This window comes from Typopeltis vanoorti, chromosome 6 (assembly GCF_054136105.1).
Source record: "Typopeltis vanoorti isolate ZY-2024b chromosome 6, IOZ_Tvanoo_1.0, whole genome shotgun sequence".
Classification (NCBI taxonomy): domain Eukaryota; kingdom Metazoa; phylum Arthropoda; class Arachnida; order Uropygi; family Thelyphonidae; genus Typopeltis; species Typopeltis vanoorti.
The window spans coordinates 73,202,757-73,218,685 of record NC_143554.1 but is presented as its reverse complement, the minus strand read 5'-3'; the positions used below and the strand labels follow the sequence as shown (position 1 = coordinate 73,218,685).

General features: G+C 35.8%; 1 protein-coding gene across 1 annotated transcript in view; it reads right to left on the bottom strand.

Annotated features, from left to right (window-relative positions):
* LOC150105575 (ATP-binding cassette sub-family C member 1-like) overlaps nt 1-15,929 on the bottom strand; it is a 47,212-nt gene that overhangs the window by 10,572 nt on the left and 20,711 nt on the right. Inside the window, exons 2-18 of the mRNA XM_090394260.1 lie at nt 15,476-15,652; nt 14,501-14,626; nt 11,144-11,281; nt 10,345-10,464; nt 10,157-10,218; nt 9,927-10,058; nt 9,306-9,479; nt 8,996-9,170; nt 8,656-8,910; nt 7,676-7,741; nt 7,439-7,576; nt 7,197-7,343; nt 6,849-6,933; nt 5,631-5,824; nt 5,325-5,501; nt 1,698-1,865; nt 66-277 (exon numbers count right to left, since the gene is read on the bottom strand). Of these exons, the coding sequence (XP_090250386.1) occupies nt 66-277; nt 1,698-1,865; nt 5,325-5,501; nt 5,631-5,824; nt 6,849-6,933; nt 7,197-7,343; nt 7,439-7,576; nt 7,676-7,741; nt 8,656-8,910; nt 8,996-9,170; nt 9,306-9,479; nt 9,927-10,058; nt 10,157-10,218; nt 10,345-10,464; nt 11,144-11,281; nt 14,501-14,626; nt 15,476-15,652 (2,546 nt within the window). The remainder of the gene's footprint in view (nt 1-65; nt 278-1,697; nt 1,866-5,324; nt 5,502-5,630; nt 5,825-6,848; nt 6,934-7,196; nt 7,344-7,438; nt 7,577-7,675; nt 7,742-8,655; nt 8,911-8,995; nt 9,171-9,305; nt 9,480-9,926; nt 10,059-10,156; nt 10,219-10,344; nt 10,465-11,143; nt 11,282-14,500; nt 14,627-15,475; nt 15,653-15,929) is intronic.

Sequence of the window (15,929 nt, the reverse complement as noted above, 5' to 3'; positions counted from 1 at the left end):
AGTTCTAGCACTATACAACAACAATTATCTGCAAGTTACTTTCATTCAACCAAAAATATTATTACCTATCTCCCTGGGATTCCTGATTTTCCATTTCTTCCTCCTCTTCTACGCTTTCCTGTTTCTTCAAATGTTCTAGCACAAATTCAGAAAACGATCCTTTCCGTTTTATTAACTCCGGGTAGGTTCCGAGCTCTTCAATTTCCCCGTCTTTCATTGTAACAATGAGATCCACTTCTGGCAGGATGGAAATGTCATGCGTCACAAGAACTCTGGTCTGAAAGGTTTCAAGAAAAAAAAAAAAAAAATCGATGAATAGATAGTCGACATCTAACAATGCGTAGCTTGGAATAACTGCAATATTAGTTTAATAAATACCATCGATTTCTTCATTTAATGATAAAAATAAAAATTTTACATAAAGTTACTTGCTAGATCCGTGATCATTATTGATGAGTAATAATTTTATTAATTAAATCATTCTGTTTAATAAAGTTCGCTGTGCACTCTAAAATTCTGTGCATCAAGCGCCACCTATAGCCAAATATCCGATTTCATTATTTAAGTAAATTTTCAAGAAATTGTGTAACTTACAGCGATGTATAAAATTTGGTCTCCGTTCGCCAAGAATTAAACGATCTTATTTTTAACCCAGACCTTTACTGCCGTACATTGGCTTTCCGCTAATTTTTTTATACTTTAAGAACCTTATCAGTTAAAAAAAAAAAAAAAAAAGCGACTATATTGTCAGGTTGCGAACTTTTTTTTTATTATTATAACGAGTGCTGTTAGATCGGCTTTGGATTAGCAAGAGATTAAAGTGGCATTGACAAAGGTGAGGATAAATATACTTTCCGAGGGTTTGTTAAATATTGCGTCAAACCATGCGCATGAGTCATTTATATTTTTCGCTACAGTTTGAGGGACTTACGATATTTGTGACCTGTACTCTGACCGAAATATTAGACATTTGCCAATTACATTTCAATGATGGTTTCTATCTAAAGATAGAATCTATAAGTTGGCGGCATTTTATCTCTGGGAGAGATTCTATTGTCTACTTATTTGTATCTGCATTGAGGTACGTGTCATAACGGGCAAAGGTGGCATCTTCTGCGAACGAGACATACTGGGAGTCAGACGACTCGGTAAAATGTATCTGGAGTCCGTTGCTCTGCCAGAACGTCCGCGTGCAAAGGTCCCGAGACAGGTCAGTGTGATAAGCAAGTCAACCTCGGCAGATAGCAACCGAGTTATATCGGACTCCCACTTGAATGCGGAATATAATAACAGGTGACCACTCAGAGTATCTCAGCTGTCCAAAAAGCAGATAAGGGTCACAGAATATCAGAAGGGTGGAGGCATCGCATGGTGTGAGGGAGTTTGTATTTGCACTTTTGCTTTAGAATAGCTGCTCTCTTAACAGATCGGAAGATATGCTCAAGGATTTTAATGACTCGATGATGCCTAGGTCAGTGTTTACCAAAAAGGGGTTCGTTATTCGAATATATATATCACTGAAAACGCAGGAAACGTGCTTTGTCAGCAGATAAAAGTGGAATTTTTCATTTAAATAGGGCCTCTCAATTAGTATTTCGTTCCAGGACAAAATATCTACTTTCAACATTCAGTCTAGCTATACTAATGCTTTCGGAAGAGAAAGTTAATGTACAAATACAAAAGAGAACGAAACTTGCCTTTCCTTGTAACACCCCTTGTGGTCCAATGACGTGTTCAAAGATGTGTTTACCAACGTGGGCGTCTACGGCACTCAGAGGATCGTCTAGTAGGTAGACGTCTGCATCTTGATAAACAGCTCTTGCTAGACTCACCCGTTGTTTTTGACCACCACTTAGATTGACACCCTACAAAATAGCAAACCAGAATATTCTTTATATAAAAAAAAACTTCGAAAGGAACATTGTTTTAAAAATAATCGACTAAGTTCAAAGGAGGCTTAAACATAGAAACACTGTTCCTTCTTAGAAGAACTGAAGGTAAGAGAAGATAGATAGATACCTTAAGATGTTCAAACTGGGTCATTCTGCAGATGTTTTTTTTTGCTGCTAAGTTTATTTCGGCAAGCAAACAAACTGCACTCCTCTATGTATGCAAAACGACCCAACTTCGCTGAAACTCAATTGTTCAAATCCTGCCCCGGACACCAGAAAGGATTCGAACCTATTCCAAGCACATGTCACAGACTAGACAGCTAAATATTAATTGCCACTCCCCCCCCCCCCCACACACACACCCTTCGTTTTAATGATTAGCAACTCGTCTCATACTATCTGCGAAGCTCGGTCGGTTTCGGAGTCATGTGCTCAGTAAGTTTCGTGGAGGTACAGGAATCATTGTAAAAGCACTTCCTTCCTCTTCCAATGTACTTTCACTTTTTTCGAAAAAACTATACACGATTTTTAAAGCTAATTATACTAAGTTGCATATCTTAAACTAAGCCGATGTACTTTAATGCGATTTTTTTTCCCTGAAATATAGCCAGTCAAATGTCGACGATCCCTCCCCTACTGTTGAATAAACTAAAAGACGTCGGTTTTAATCCATCCAGGATTCAAAGAACTTTTATATAGGGTTTTTGATTTGAAACAAGTTAACCGTTCTCATATTGAGGAAGGGGGGAGGGGTTACTTTCTGGAAATCTTGTTTTTCGTCCTCAAACAGAAAAATCGGTATTTACACTCGCAGCTCACAAGCATAATACGCTGACGTCGAAGTTTTAGTTGATTCGACCGTAAATCCAAAACGACTCGAAACAAATACATTATAGTATGAAGGGAGATCTTTAAAATATCTTAATTATTTTAAGACACCATTCTTGTGCCCAAAGTTTGCTGGTCCGAAATTAAGCTACCCAACTTTGGAATATTTGAGCAAAAACAAATCAGGATAGATATAAGAGGAGGGATTGGAATCACAACCGAAACAAACCAAGCAACGAAGACGGCTTGTTTTTAATCGTTAAACTGTTTTCGGACTAGTGTTTTTTTTTTTTTTTTTAATGAAAAATCTTACCACTTTCATATAACTTCGCACAACTCACTTTTAGTTTAAAAGCAATCAAACGATCCTTGAATCCCAGATTGCATTCGATGGCCTCAAAGAAGTGGGCAAGACAAACTATTCATCAGATTCCTACATTATTAATGAATCCATGGCTAATTAGAAGAGTCTGCCATTTCTTCCAAACAAGGATGTTTAAATGTCCTATTCAGTCTTCAAAAATGAAAAAAGGAGGATGCAGTGATCTAATGATTTTAGAAACCTGCTGCTAAAAACGCAAAGAGGATGAGAAAGTTTTCGCCTGCATGTAGATAACTTCGGAGAGACGATTTATTTATCGAAATGCTACTTTTAGACATCTTTCCTCTCCTCCAAGGTTAAGTGATGACGCCTTTTATCAGCTCGAATGATTTTGTTCATGTGCTCGTAATTGTACACGTCCTGTGTACAATTACATGAACAAAATCATTTATTCTGAACGATGAAGCGAAGCGCTGCTATAGAAGGTTTTCTCCTATTTCGAAATACTAACGGGAGAAAATGTAATTTACGTCTCCTCTTTCTTTCTCAAATATTTTTTACTTACTATGCATATACAAGATGCCTTTGATTTTGCAATCTCATCAGGCTTTTAACACGTTTAGTAATATAGACTTTCGTCGGTCTATGGAAAAACTTAAGAGATTCATTTCGAAGGGTTTTATTTTTCAAAAGATAACGCCATTCTTTTATCCCCCTTTTTCCTTACTCGGTTTTAGCGTGTGTATGTGGGGGGGGGGGGATCCAAATTGAAGTAAAAACTTAAATAACACTAACCACAAGCGTTTGACGTATTTGGTGGTTATCTGAAATACAGTCATTGTTTGCACAAGAAGCACGAGGTCCTTGGATATAAACGGAAGCCAACTCCGCCACGTTGACGACGCATTGCGAGCTACTACTACTTCATTAATCTAGAATAAACAAAAATCGAAACATTCAATTCGAACAAACAAAAAATAGTTCGTTTCGTAAGAATGGTAACATCACTCATGATCTCAACAACTAAACTTGAAACCTTTTTTGGGTATGTACCGTAGCTGTAATTTTATCTAATCCTGCCAGTGAAAATAATCCAACGGAAACTAAAATTTGAGTGGAATGGGGAAAACGTTTGTCAGAATTTTAAATAACAAATTTCACAAGGGCAGTTTTTATGTTTAAATTTCATCAAAAAAAAGTAAGGCAACGGAGGCGACTTCTTATTCCTTCCCTCCTCTTGTACCTTGCGGTGTCAAGAATTTTCTATTCACTTAACCGCTATCGTGTTGAGGATAAAATGGTTATCCCTATGCCTCACGGTGTGTCCTATATCTGTAGATCCATATTTTCACGGGCCGGTTTGCCTGTTCTGGGGAACGAAAAGTCCGAGTTAACGGGTGGGGGCGAAAACTTACCTCCGTATGAGACCGACTAACTCACCTTTCGTCGAAAGAGACAAGATGAAGGTTCCTCACGTCACTGACGGGAATCGAACCTAGGTCTTTTCCGATCAAAGGGCTTCGTCTATACCGACTGAACAGCGACTTGGGAAAAAAAAAAGGGGGGGGGGTAAATGTTTTGTTTCTCCGTAAAAGTCAGTATGCGATTAAAAACCAAGTTTAAGCATTTCTATCTTTTTGTATAACAAATAAAATCATCGCGTATCTTTGTCCACTTGTGTTACATACGATTGTAACCATGCGACAATCTTTTCATCTGCAAAATATATCGATATAAAAAAGCTCAACTTTTAATGAAAAGAACTGATTTTATTCTTTAATCATCCAGTGTGTTGCATAAAAAAAAAAAAAAGATTACAAAAGTTGCTAATTACTTGACAACATTGTATGTTTGTCTTTAATTTGCTTGTTTTCTATGGCGAGTTTGCCCGATTTTGCTTGTTTGTGTGTGTGTGTGTGTGTGTGTGTGTGTGTGTGTGTGTGTGTGTGTGTGTGTGTGTGTGTGTGTGTGTGTGTGTGTGTAATCATTTAACTACCTTCATTTGAAAAATCGCATATAAATTCCTCCTAATGAAGAATCGAACCCAGACCTTTGCTAATCGATGGATGCTCGTCCTGTAATTCTTCCCAATTGCGAATGAGGGCGCAACTTAACACAATTTTTGCTAAACAGTAAAAATTGTGTTAAGTTCTAAGCAAGGAACACTAGGATGGAGGATACATATTCATTTCAATTGTCAAAAACTTCTTGTAATGATCATCTTTCATCGAAATTTTCTAAGCCTAAATGAGCGAAACAAGAATAAAAAAAAAAAAACACACCTTTTCTCCAATTTCTGTCAAATCTCCTCCCGTTAAAATACTCAAATCCGGTCTCAGACAGCAACTATCCAACACTTTCTGGTATTTTTCTTCTTTTTGTTCCTTAAGGAAAAAAATATTTTGTCTCAACGTTGCATTCTGGATCCATGCTTGCTGAGGAACGTACGCCAGCGACCCCTATCGAAGAAATCATACAAAAATAGGTTAAATTAAAAAAAAAAAAAAATGTTAATAGTACTGCAGCAGTAAATAACATAACATTCAAAACAATTAAAAGGAAACTATTCGTTGAAATGAAAGTCTTACCTTCACATTGACACTTCCAGAGATCTTTTCCATGTCTCCCAACATGGCAGAAAGAAGAGAGGATTTTCCAGCACCCACCATTCCTACAATGCCAATGAGGCGACCTTTTTTGATGTGAAGATTTATGTTTTTCAAAGTAGAAGAATCGTTTTTGGACCAAGCGAATGTTCCGTTTTCGATTGTAATGGACTCTCCTATAATTAATATAATTAAAGAAAAACTTGATTGATTTCTTCAGTAAACAGCAATAGCATATTTGCTAATCTTTGTATGAACATCGATAAGTATGACTATGGATTAGGAGTATCCGATCTAAGGGTAATAATTGAAAATCTTTTAAAAAAAAAAATTCAAAAAAAGTTGATTTAAATGCAGTAGTGTGAAAGCTTCCGAGCATCTTAAGATGAAACAGACTGATTGCTGTACGTATGTAGAATCTGCAGTTTCCATGGAAACAGCACGTCACAGTCTATATTTTATTCCTTGCATATTTCGCATCAGTATTACGTCACATCCGTTGGTGTCAACCAGATATGTTTATATAATACGCTTTTAACTTTATGTAAATATAAAATGTGCAAAAAAAAAAAAAAAAAAAAAACTTTGGTAGATCTGTTCCATTTCACGTTATTTACATTAGTTTCCTCTATATTAATTAACATCCATTTCATCTGTCAAATTTTTTTGCGAACTTCTGCATTTTAATAGAAGTATGTTATGTAAGTATTTGATCACATGAGATTAACTAAGCAAACTGAATGCATGCTTTTATACACCATAACAGAGTTTATGCCTGTTCAAAAGGGCCGAGATTTCAACTTACAGAAGCCAAAACAAACTCGCGTTTACTCGCAAACCACTGTCGTGTTTCTGGCTTAAGTTAAAAATAGATAAACCCATCTGGAGAATGTAGAAGTGATCAGCTTTTGGCAACTGCATGAATTTCGACATTTAAGGCAGTGTAATGGGAGTGTTTGAGACAAACCAAATGGGCAACGATATATAGGGCAAAAGAAACTTATGGTTGCTACGCATTTCAAGTAGTTCGATGGGGTAACGTGATACCAAAAATACCACCTAGATCGAAGGCGTATTAAATGATTCATAATCTACTATCGCCATATTAATTACTAAATCCATATGCGAATGTTTATTTTTATAACGATTAGTGTAAGAAATTATCAATAGAGGGAGCTGAAGGTTTGATATCAAGATTACCTTTGTTGGGAATGTCTCCTACACAATGAGGATCGAGTTCTTCGCACAACATAAATTTATGAAGACGTACCAACGAAACTCTGATCTGAAATTTCAATAAACTAATTTTATTTTGTGCATTAAGAATTTAAAACAAATTTAAGCCAAGAGAAAGAGAAAAAAAAGTCTACTGAATATTTGAATGAATAAAAAATGTAATATATTTTTATATTAATTTTTTATATATAATTTCGTTAATTAAATAGCATATGCCTACAAACGTCCATTTAATAAAGCCACTCGGCATCATAACCTGACTTGTATAATGTTCACTTTTATCGCCATCTAGCGGAAGTGTTTTGAACTTGCCTGAACTAAGCTAGAGATGAGATGTGGAATCATGACGAGAGAAAATCTCAGCATACTGAAGAGAGTTAAAGATACGAAAGCCGTACTGGGATCCAAAACGTTGTTTTCGTCAACCATTACGTAGGTGACAAAACTTGACACAGCTATCTGGAAAAATAACAACAGCGATTAGAGAAACGACAACGAACATCAACGATCAGTTCAGTTGCTCACTAACAGATGGCAGTTCTAACGATGCTTACCAGAAAAGGTGAGCAAGACCAAATGAAGGACACGCCAGCATTGAGATAAGAAAATTTCCTTAAAAGTTTGACTTCTTCATTTCTTATTTTAATGACATTATCCATGAACGGCACCTCCCACGCGTAAAGTTTCAGGACCTGAAATCGAATCAGTAACGTGTGTAAGTAATCTTTTAAATTGAATAAGTTTATGGAAACTTCTTAAAAGTTAAGAAAAGCGGTTGAAGATCAACTTACCTTGATTCCGTTTAGTATTTCATTCAAGTGTTTTAAGCGTCTGTCTTTCGTTTCCATTTGCTTCTCCTAAAAATAATGGAAAATTGCATCAATTTTTGGAGCTTGGATAAGGACTCAGATTATCAAATAAAATAAACAAACGCAGACTTATTGTTAACAGCAATCATAATTGAAATACGTAATTTATCCAAAAACTAATCTAATTGTTAGAATATGTTCGTGTTCACAGGGACGACTCGAATGTCGTTTTTTTGAGAGCCTCAGACCGAGGCTCCGGGCTCAGAGGGGGGGGGCCCGCACTTTCAAATTTCAAAGAAAATTTGATAATAGAATTTTTGATGCTTCAGAGATTTATTGATATGGAAAATATTTTAGTATATATGTATTTAATGTTTGTAAATTATGTTTAATAAAATTATATGATTTTTCGATAAAAAATTCTTTTCTTTTTTTTTTTTGCAAATATTTTAGGACCACACTAATAACTTTTTCCCGATGCCCCGGGAAAAAAGTTATTAGTGTGTCTGCATGTCCATTTAGATAAATTAAGTCAGTCTGTGGGTAGCTATGTAGCATAAATCTGCTGACTGTAGTGAACCAAAACATAGTTTACTAAAGTCTACTGGAATTCATTCCCCCCCACCACCACCACCACCCGAAGATTCGCCACACAGTGGCATTCGAATTCGCAGCCTATTAAATAGAGAACAGAAGCGCTATCCATACTTGCCTAACCACGTGGCTCAAAAGTTATAAGCCAAGTTCAGTCCACTTCTCACCAAATATGGAACTCTAACTATATCAACGTTCATATTTTACGGATTTCGTTCTATACTTATCTCATTCAAATTTGGAACAGTCGCCGATTTGATGTTGAGATCCAAAAATCTTTTCAAATGATATCCATACTAAATGCAACGTTTAATGTATTTCGGCCCACTACATCTGCTGAACGACAGAAAGAAAAGTGACGTACCTACCTGAACTACATGAGTTTTGCTTGCTATGAGTCCCGTTATTGGAAGCATTAAGATCATGACACCTACACCAGCAAGACATGATGGTCCCAAGTATTGCCATAACAGTACCACGGTCATTATCACCCTTAACGGAGCGCCCCATATGAGACTCGCAAACATGGCAAACTGGTAGATTTTCTCCACATCTACAGCCATCAAGTTTCCAAGCTCCCCAACTGTGTATTCTCGTTTTGCTGAACTGGACATTCGCAAAGCCTGTAAATACAAAACTACACTTTAGACTGAAATTTAAACTGCTTTGTCTTTAAAATGATGAAAGAGTAAACTGGAAAATACTTACTTTCCTGTATATGGCAGCTGTAAGTGCCGATTTCACTTGAATGGAGGCAGCTATGTTGTAATAAATGGTGTGTGCCATAAAGAAACTACTGACCACAGCAGAGGCGAATAGACCGAAGATGTAAATGTATCCTCTCCAAGTTGGTTCATTATTTGCAATGAAGTCTATGATCAGACTGGAAGAAAGAACAAAAAAATTATTTAGGTAAAGTTAAACACAGATTTGTAATTTTTCTTAGAAAAAGAATCCAAAAGAAAAAGAAATTCAAATATTATTGGTTTAATACCAGTTAATTAAATGTGGTGCTCACTTTAATATAAGTGCAGGCGCCATCCGAATGAAACTGTAAAAAAATTCCAAAATGCATGCGTAGAAACACAAAGGCCAAAAGGTTTTCAGAATTGCACACACTAAAGATGGGCTGCCTGGTGTTTTGGTGAAGGTGTCATCCTTCAAGTTTTCCTGAGTTGAAGGCAGAGGAAGCCTATAGAAAAAAAAAAAGGAAAAATTACTAAATCGTTAACTAATTTAGGTTCTATGTCTATACGAGAAACATTTAAATACAATTTAAATTGGGTCAGGTATTAATGTCAAAATGGCTACGTCGCATCTTAATTTAAAATAAAGAATTTTCACTGCTTCAAGGATAAATTTCAATTATAAAATCTTATCTACGTGCCATATTTTGAGATAGCATAATACTATAATATTGTTGGCCTTAATTGGTGTAACGCTATAATGTAATGTCATTACTCATCGAATTATAAATCGCACAGATGTTATAAATGCAGGACCAATCCATTTTCCATCTGAACACAACGCCCTCTGTTGTCCGCTACTTTATTTTTATGCTTTTATAATATTCAATGCCCAGAAACTAATCGATGCCTTCAAAACCGATTTATTTTCAACAGAGCTTGATTTGACTTACTTTTCTGTATATTTTAATTCCTTCAACCACCGCTTATTGAATCTTTTCCATAGTAATTCGGAGATGAAGTTGGGACTCAAAGGAGGGAAGTCATCAAAGGTTATAACCCTTCGATAGCCCTGAATAACTAATCTGTAACGAAACAAGAAAAGACTCATCAGTCGACCGAATTATGTTTGACTTCTGGTTCAGTTTAGTAAACAAGAATTCACTGGTCATGTTCTACTTACTTGTCCATCCACGCATAAGTCATAAGAGATAAGAAGGGTTCCTCTTCTAGAGGACTTTCTACCTGGAAAGAAAACCATGGTAACTAAATGCAGTACTGAAGTTATGACAATGTACGTGTACAAGCAACTTAATTTCGACATATTATAGCATATTTTTAAAATAATATGCATTAAGGCAGCTGATTTACCTTGTTTAAGGAACTGTAAGGTTTGGCATCATTGAAAGCTGAAAAAATTAATTGGCATATGATGATAGGAAAAGAAATTACGGTGAGTAGAAAATTTCTCTTGTTGACACTGGTAATATCCTATAAAAAAGAAAATAAAAAATAAAAATAAATAAAATTCAGAACTTATTAAAAGCAAATTTTGTAAATTGCTTATAATTTTTAATCCTATCGATATAACACCATTCTAATTATTGCATAATTGATAATATAAATAACCTATACTTTGCGTTGAGTTACATTACTAAATATTGGAATGTCGCTCTGGAATTACTGCAACCATTGAGGTATATTTAAATTATTTTCCTAATACCTAGTGAAGAAATTGTTTCATGGAAACCATAAAAATGATAGCTTCGTTTTAAACGCTAGTTGAGTTCATTGACACAAACCTGCGTCCTTGTATTATGCGAGTGTAAATGACCTTGGTGGTAGAAACGTGGTTGGAACCATCTGCTCACGTTACAGGTTGAAAAGGCAATTCCCAAATGCACCGTAAGCTTTGAAATTGCCCTGGGGGTATCCCCTATTCAATTCGACGTCCTTTCAGCCCTGACTTCCGTGTGTGGAGACTGCCGGCATCACTTTACAATCTACCCACATCACAGCTGATACGCGGATAGTGATTCAGGACTGGGGGGAAGGCCTTGTTTGTTGTGCATTGTATACGAAACAGCACACAGTCGGTGAGGGTAGGGGGACATTCAACAGAACTTTATACAAGTGGAGAGTTGTTTATTAATAACGTGCTGGTTCTTACCTGGTTGAAGGCCGACATTAAATGTGATCTGTATGTTACAACTCCACACAGGCTTAAGAGAAGCCAGAATAGAAATAAGACACCAGAAGAACGCCGACCATTCATTCGATGGAACATTAACATCCATGATACTAGAACCTTAAAAGAAAGAACAAAAATAATTGTTGGCTTTAAAATTATACTAAACATATTTAAGTCTTGGTATACATTGTTTAAATACAACAAATGAATGTTTAATTCTTGCCTTTTTATTTTTATGTTACCAGTTCTTAAAAGAACTGGCAGATGGACTGAGTCCTTGACTCGTTATCCCGTCATTTGAATGAAGAAAATCTGTGTGAATAGGGTGTTATTGAGCTAAAAGCTCTAGTCATGGCTGGGTAACGTCAATAGCCGAGCCTCAGTTAAAACTTCATTGGCTACAGCCCTGGCAGTCCTAAAAAGGACTTTTTTTCTCCCTCCATGTTTCCAGTAGTCCTTATAAGGACTGGCTTAAAGGGGCGAAGCAAGAATGCTTTTCATCTTCCCCGTTATCTGTAGAGGACAGTGTAGGGATAAGGTGTTACTGAGCTATTAAAGCTCTGCTCATGGCAAGAGGGTAACAGCAATAGCCACGCCTCAGTTAGAACTTCATTGGCTTCAGCATTGCCATCCATTACCCTCCAAGGGTATTAATCACCGCATCTCACGGTCGATTACCGTCTTCCCCAGCCATGTTTCCAGTAGTCCTTATAAGGACTGGCTTAAAGGGGCGAAACAAGAATGCTTTTCATCTTCCCCGTTATCTGTAGAGGACAGTGTAAGGATAAGGTGTTATTGAGTTATTAAAGCTTTGATCATGGCAGGAGAGCAACAGCAATAGCCGAGCCTTAGTTAGAATTTCATTGGCTACAGCCCATGTTTCCAGTTCTTAAAAGAACTGGGATGGACTGAGTCCTTGACTCTTTATCCCGTCATCTGAATGAAGAAAATCTGTGTGGATGGGGTGTTATTGAGCTAAAAGGCTCTAGTCATGGCTGGGTAACGGCAATAGCCGAGCCTCAGTTAAAACTTCTTTGGCTGCAGCATTGCCATTTGTTACCCTGGAAGTCCTAAAAAGGACTTTTTGCTTTCACCACGAAAACCATGTTTCCAGTAAATGAATAGGCATGTAGATAATTATCTTTTATCCATTAAAGTGAATGGTGTCGTTATACTAATTACATTTTATAATTTTTAATAACTCCACTTCTTGAAAAAAATTTCAAGATTTCTATAAAATTTTCACGTATTTTTATATAACTTTGCGCTTTTTTCTCCCTCCTCCAGTTATTATGGCAGTATTCTTTTTTTAATCAATACAGTGGACTTGATTTTGATAGATATTGAAAGCATAAAAAGCGAAGACTTCCAAGTGTAATATGTTTTTAATTATAAATATTTCATGCTTTGTGTATTTTGGTAATAACATTACTTAGAGCATTTTTTCCTTATATACAGCTATCGTTTTCCTCATTTTTTCCCTGTCTGAGGAAAAGAATAAATACTGTTCTCGGCAAGTTATTTTATGACATTAGCAATCGCTTACTTTTTTTTCTTTTTTTTTTGTACATTGAGTTTGATCCTTGTGTTTCATTAATTGCTATGTATCATGAGTATTAGTCACTAACTGTTCTAATGACACCAATTGTATAAATGCTAAAAATATTAAAAACACGATTTCTTAAAATTTTCGAAATATAAAACCCCCGAAAACTTGCTTTTCAAAATGGCATTTTCTTTAAAAATTCTGAAGTAGAATGCTTGTAAATGACTCAAGTTTAAACGACTATAATACTTAAATGTACAAATATTCCTCTATTAAAAAATTATCCATTTATTTTTGTATTTAACTGTGCAAAGTAACTTATCTTAGTGTAGTCAGTTTCTTATCTCAGTCGGTATTCACTTGGAATGAACCTGGTGCGAAGTTCTGAGCTTTAAGTTGAGAGCGAGTTATACGATCTCCTGCCTAAGACAGAAGAGAATATCAAAGAGTTGGAAGTAAGTAGTGTAATCCTCATTATAGTTTTTTAAAAGCGAGACAGGGAAGATATTAAAAATTGTCGCCTTGTCAGTCTCCTTTCAACAATACACAAAATTTTTAAAAGTCAATAGAACAGAATACAAAAGAAATCTAGCCTTTTGCCAACCTCCAGAACAAGCAGGATTCAGAAAAAATTATAGCACCATTGGTTACACACACACACACACATATATATATATAACAAATAATTGAAAAGACAAATGAAAATCAGAAACCCTTAGGTATAGCATTTATTGATTATGAAAAGCATTTGATTCGATCTCAACGTTAGCTATTTTAGAAGCCCTTAAAAATCAAGAAATTGAAAAAGAAACGTATACTTATCATATACAGGGTGGTTCAAGATTCCACGTACAAACTTTGAGGGGAGGTAGAGAACATCAAAATCAACCATATTCACATAGGAAAGCATGACCGGAAACGCCACCCGAAAGTGATAGGTGGCGCTCTTCGCCAGCGTTCCAGGTGAGCAATTGGGGCTTCCTCATTCAAGCTTTCGACGTCGTACGAAAAACATGCGTCGTTTTACGAACGCTGAGATGGCAGACATGCACCTCGTTTACCATATTATGTATCCAACTATTATTGAACTGTTCAGTAACGCCTAATAAATTTTTTTTACACTACTTACTGCCTTGTTTCTTTATGTCCCTGTTAGTACCCTCCCTCAAAGTTTGTACGTGGAATTTTAAACCATTCGACTGCGTCTTTAAAATCAGGAACAGATATGAAATTTCCTATAAAAAGGGAGGTAGACAGGGAGATGCTATCACCTAACATATTTAGAGCAACGGAGGAGAAATTTTTAAAAACCTGGATTGGAAAAATAGAGGAATTATGGTAAATGGGAAAGAACTAAATAACCTACGATTTGTTGGTGATATTATTCTTTTAGGAAACTCTTCAGAACTTCAAATAAATGATCACTGAATTGAATGTAGAAAGTAAAAAGAAAGGTTTAAATATAGACAAAGACAAAACAAAAATACATTACAAAAAAGCCAGTACAAATGGAACACCGGGAAATTGATACAGAAACATCCCGTGTTTACGTAGAGCAAAAGATCACAGTAGAGGTGACTAAAGAAGAAAGCATTCAAGGGAAACATCTCAATCTGCCTTAAAAGGAAAATATTCGACAGTTGTGTACTTCCGGTCTTGACATATGGAAGCGAAACATACGCTTGGACACAAATATCGACCAACAAGTTGAGGTAATCAACTACCTATTATAGAGCAACATAAAAGTATAAATTACACACGCACATGTTATCCTAAATTCCTATACTTACGTATGTGACGATTTTGATAACTGCTGAAAAAAAGGCGACGGTCGGAACGGAGTCGCCCCTTAGGTGATTTTCTATAGCTAGATACAGTTCAGCAACACTACACGCTAACAGACACAGAGATAGCACCTGTAGAAGAAGAAAAAAAAATTTTTTTTTTATAAATAATGATCTCGTAAATATAACTGAGTTTTCTTATTGTGTATACAAATCTTAAGTCTGTTGCAATCTCACCTTGAGATTGCCCAGTTAAAAAGGAAAAGTGAAGGATTATTTGTTAAGTGAACAAATTCTTTGGAGATTACTGAAATAATCTACGGTTTTTATCTTGCTGTTGTACGCATTAGTGAAACAGGGCACGGAGTACAATGAAAGGTCGGCTGTTATCGTTATTTGATACGAAGTAGGATAATATTTACAGAACGCAAAAATACTGATATTTTGCCTTATAATATACATCGATGCTAACACGTGAAACTAATTAGCAAAACACACTGAGAGAATAACAATCGTTTTCCAACAATGAGAAGGAACTACTCATTGTTGGTTTTTTTTTTTTTTTTTTTTTGATCGACAGAATATCCTGTAACATATTCCATCAACTGGTTTGTCCTTGAAAACACAGGTTTGTTGGTTATAAACAGAGGTCCCCGATTACATTTATATTCTATATTTCTGCGTGGCTATTATAGAAATGTTATACGATATTAGAACATCATACTAACAGACTATCTTGTTGTTAGGCTCTAACAACTGTTTTTTTTTTTTTTTTTTTCTTTCCTCTCAATCTCATCCTTTGTCTTCCGGGTACTCCCTAATTTGTTTCCTTGAAGTTTTTTCCGTATCTGATTAAACAATGCTAATGACAAAGCACTTGACAGATGTTAAAAGGTTACAAAAAATAAAAATAAATAAAAAGGACCTCAAAATTCTCAGAAACAGTTACAATCGGATAGAATTGTAGAAAATCGGTGTTACCAGCTTTGATAGGAAGAGCAACGTCCATGGCAATTTGTTAGTAGAATTCTTCCTGGTATTCCACACATCAAAAGGGGCAAACAGCCACAGAAATCCACAAGGCACCCACAATAAGACAGTCCTCTGGAAACATGGCGTCAAATCGGGATAGTTCGTGTACCACGTGACGTTCAAGTCCTGTAAAAAAGACAAAAAACTTAAAATAGCAATATTCGCACATTTCAAAAATCGTTCTCATATATTTACATTAAATATTATTCCAACAATTATGATATTTATTACTACATAAATGTAACAATGAACTGAAAACAACAGAAATTTGTACATAGCACGCGAGAGTCCACAATTGCCGCTTCAAATACAGCAAACACGAGTCTATAAATTTATGGAATGCGATTCACACCATCTTTGACTCACCAACTGTTAGACACCATCTCGTACTCCTGATATTACG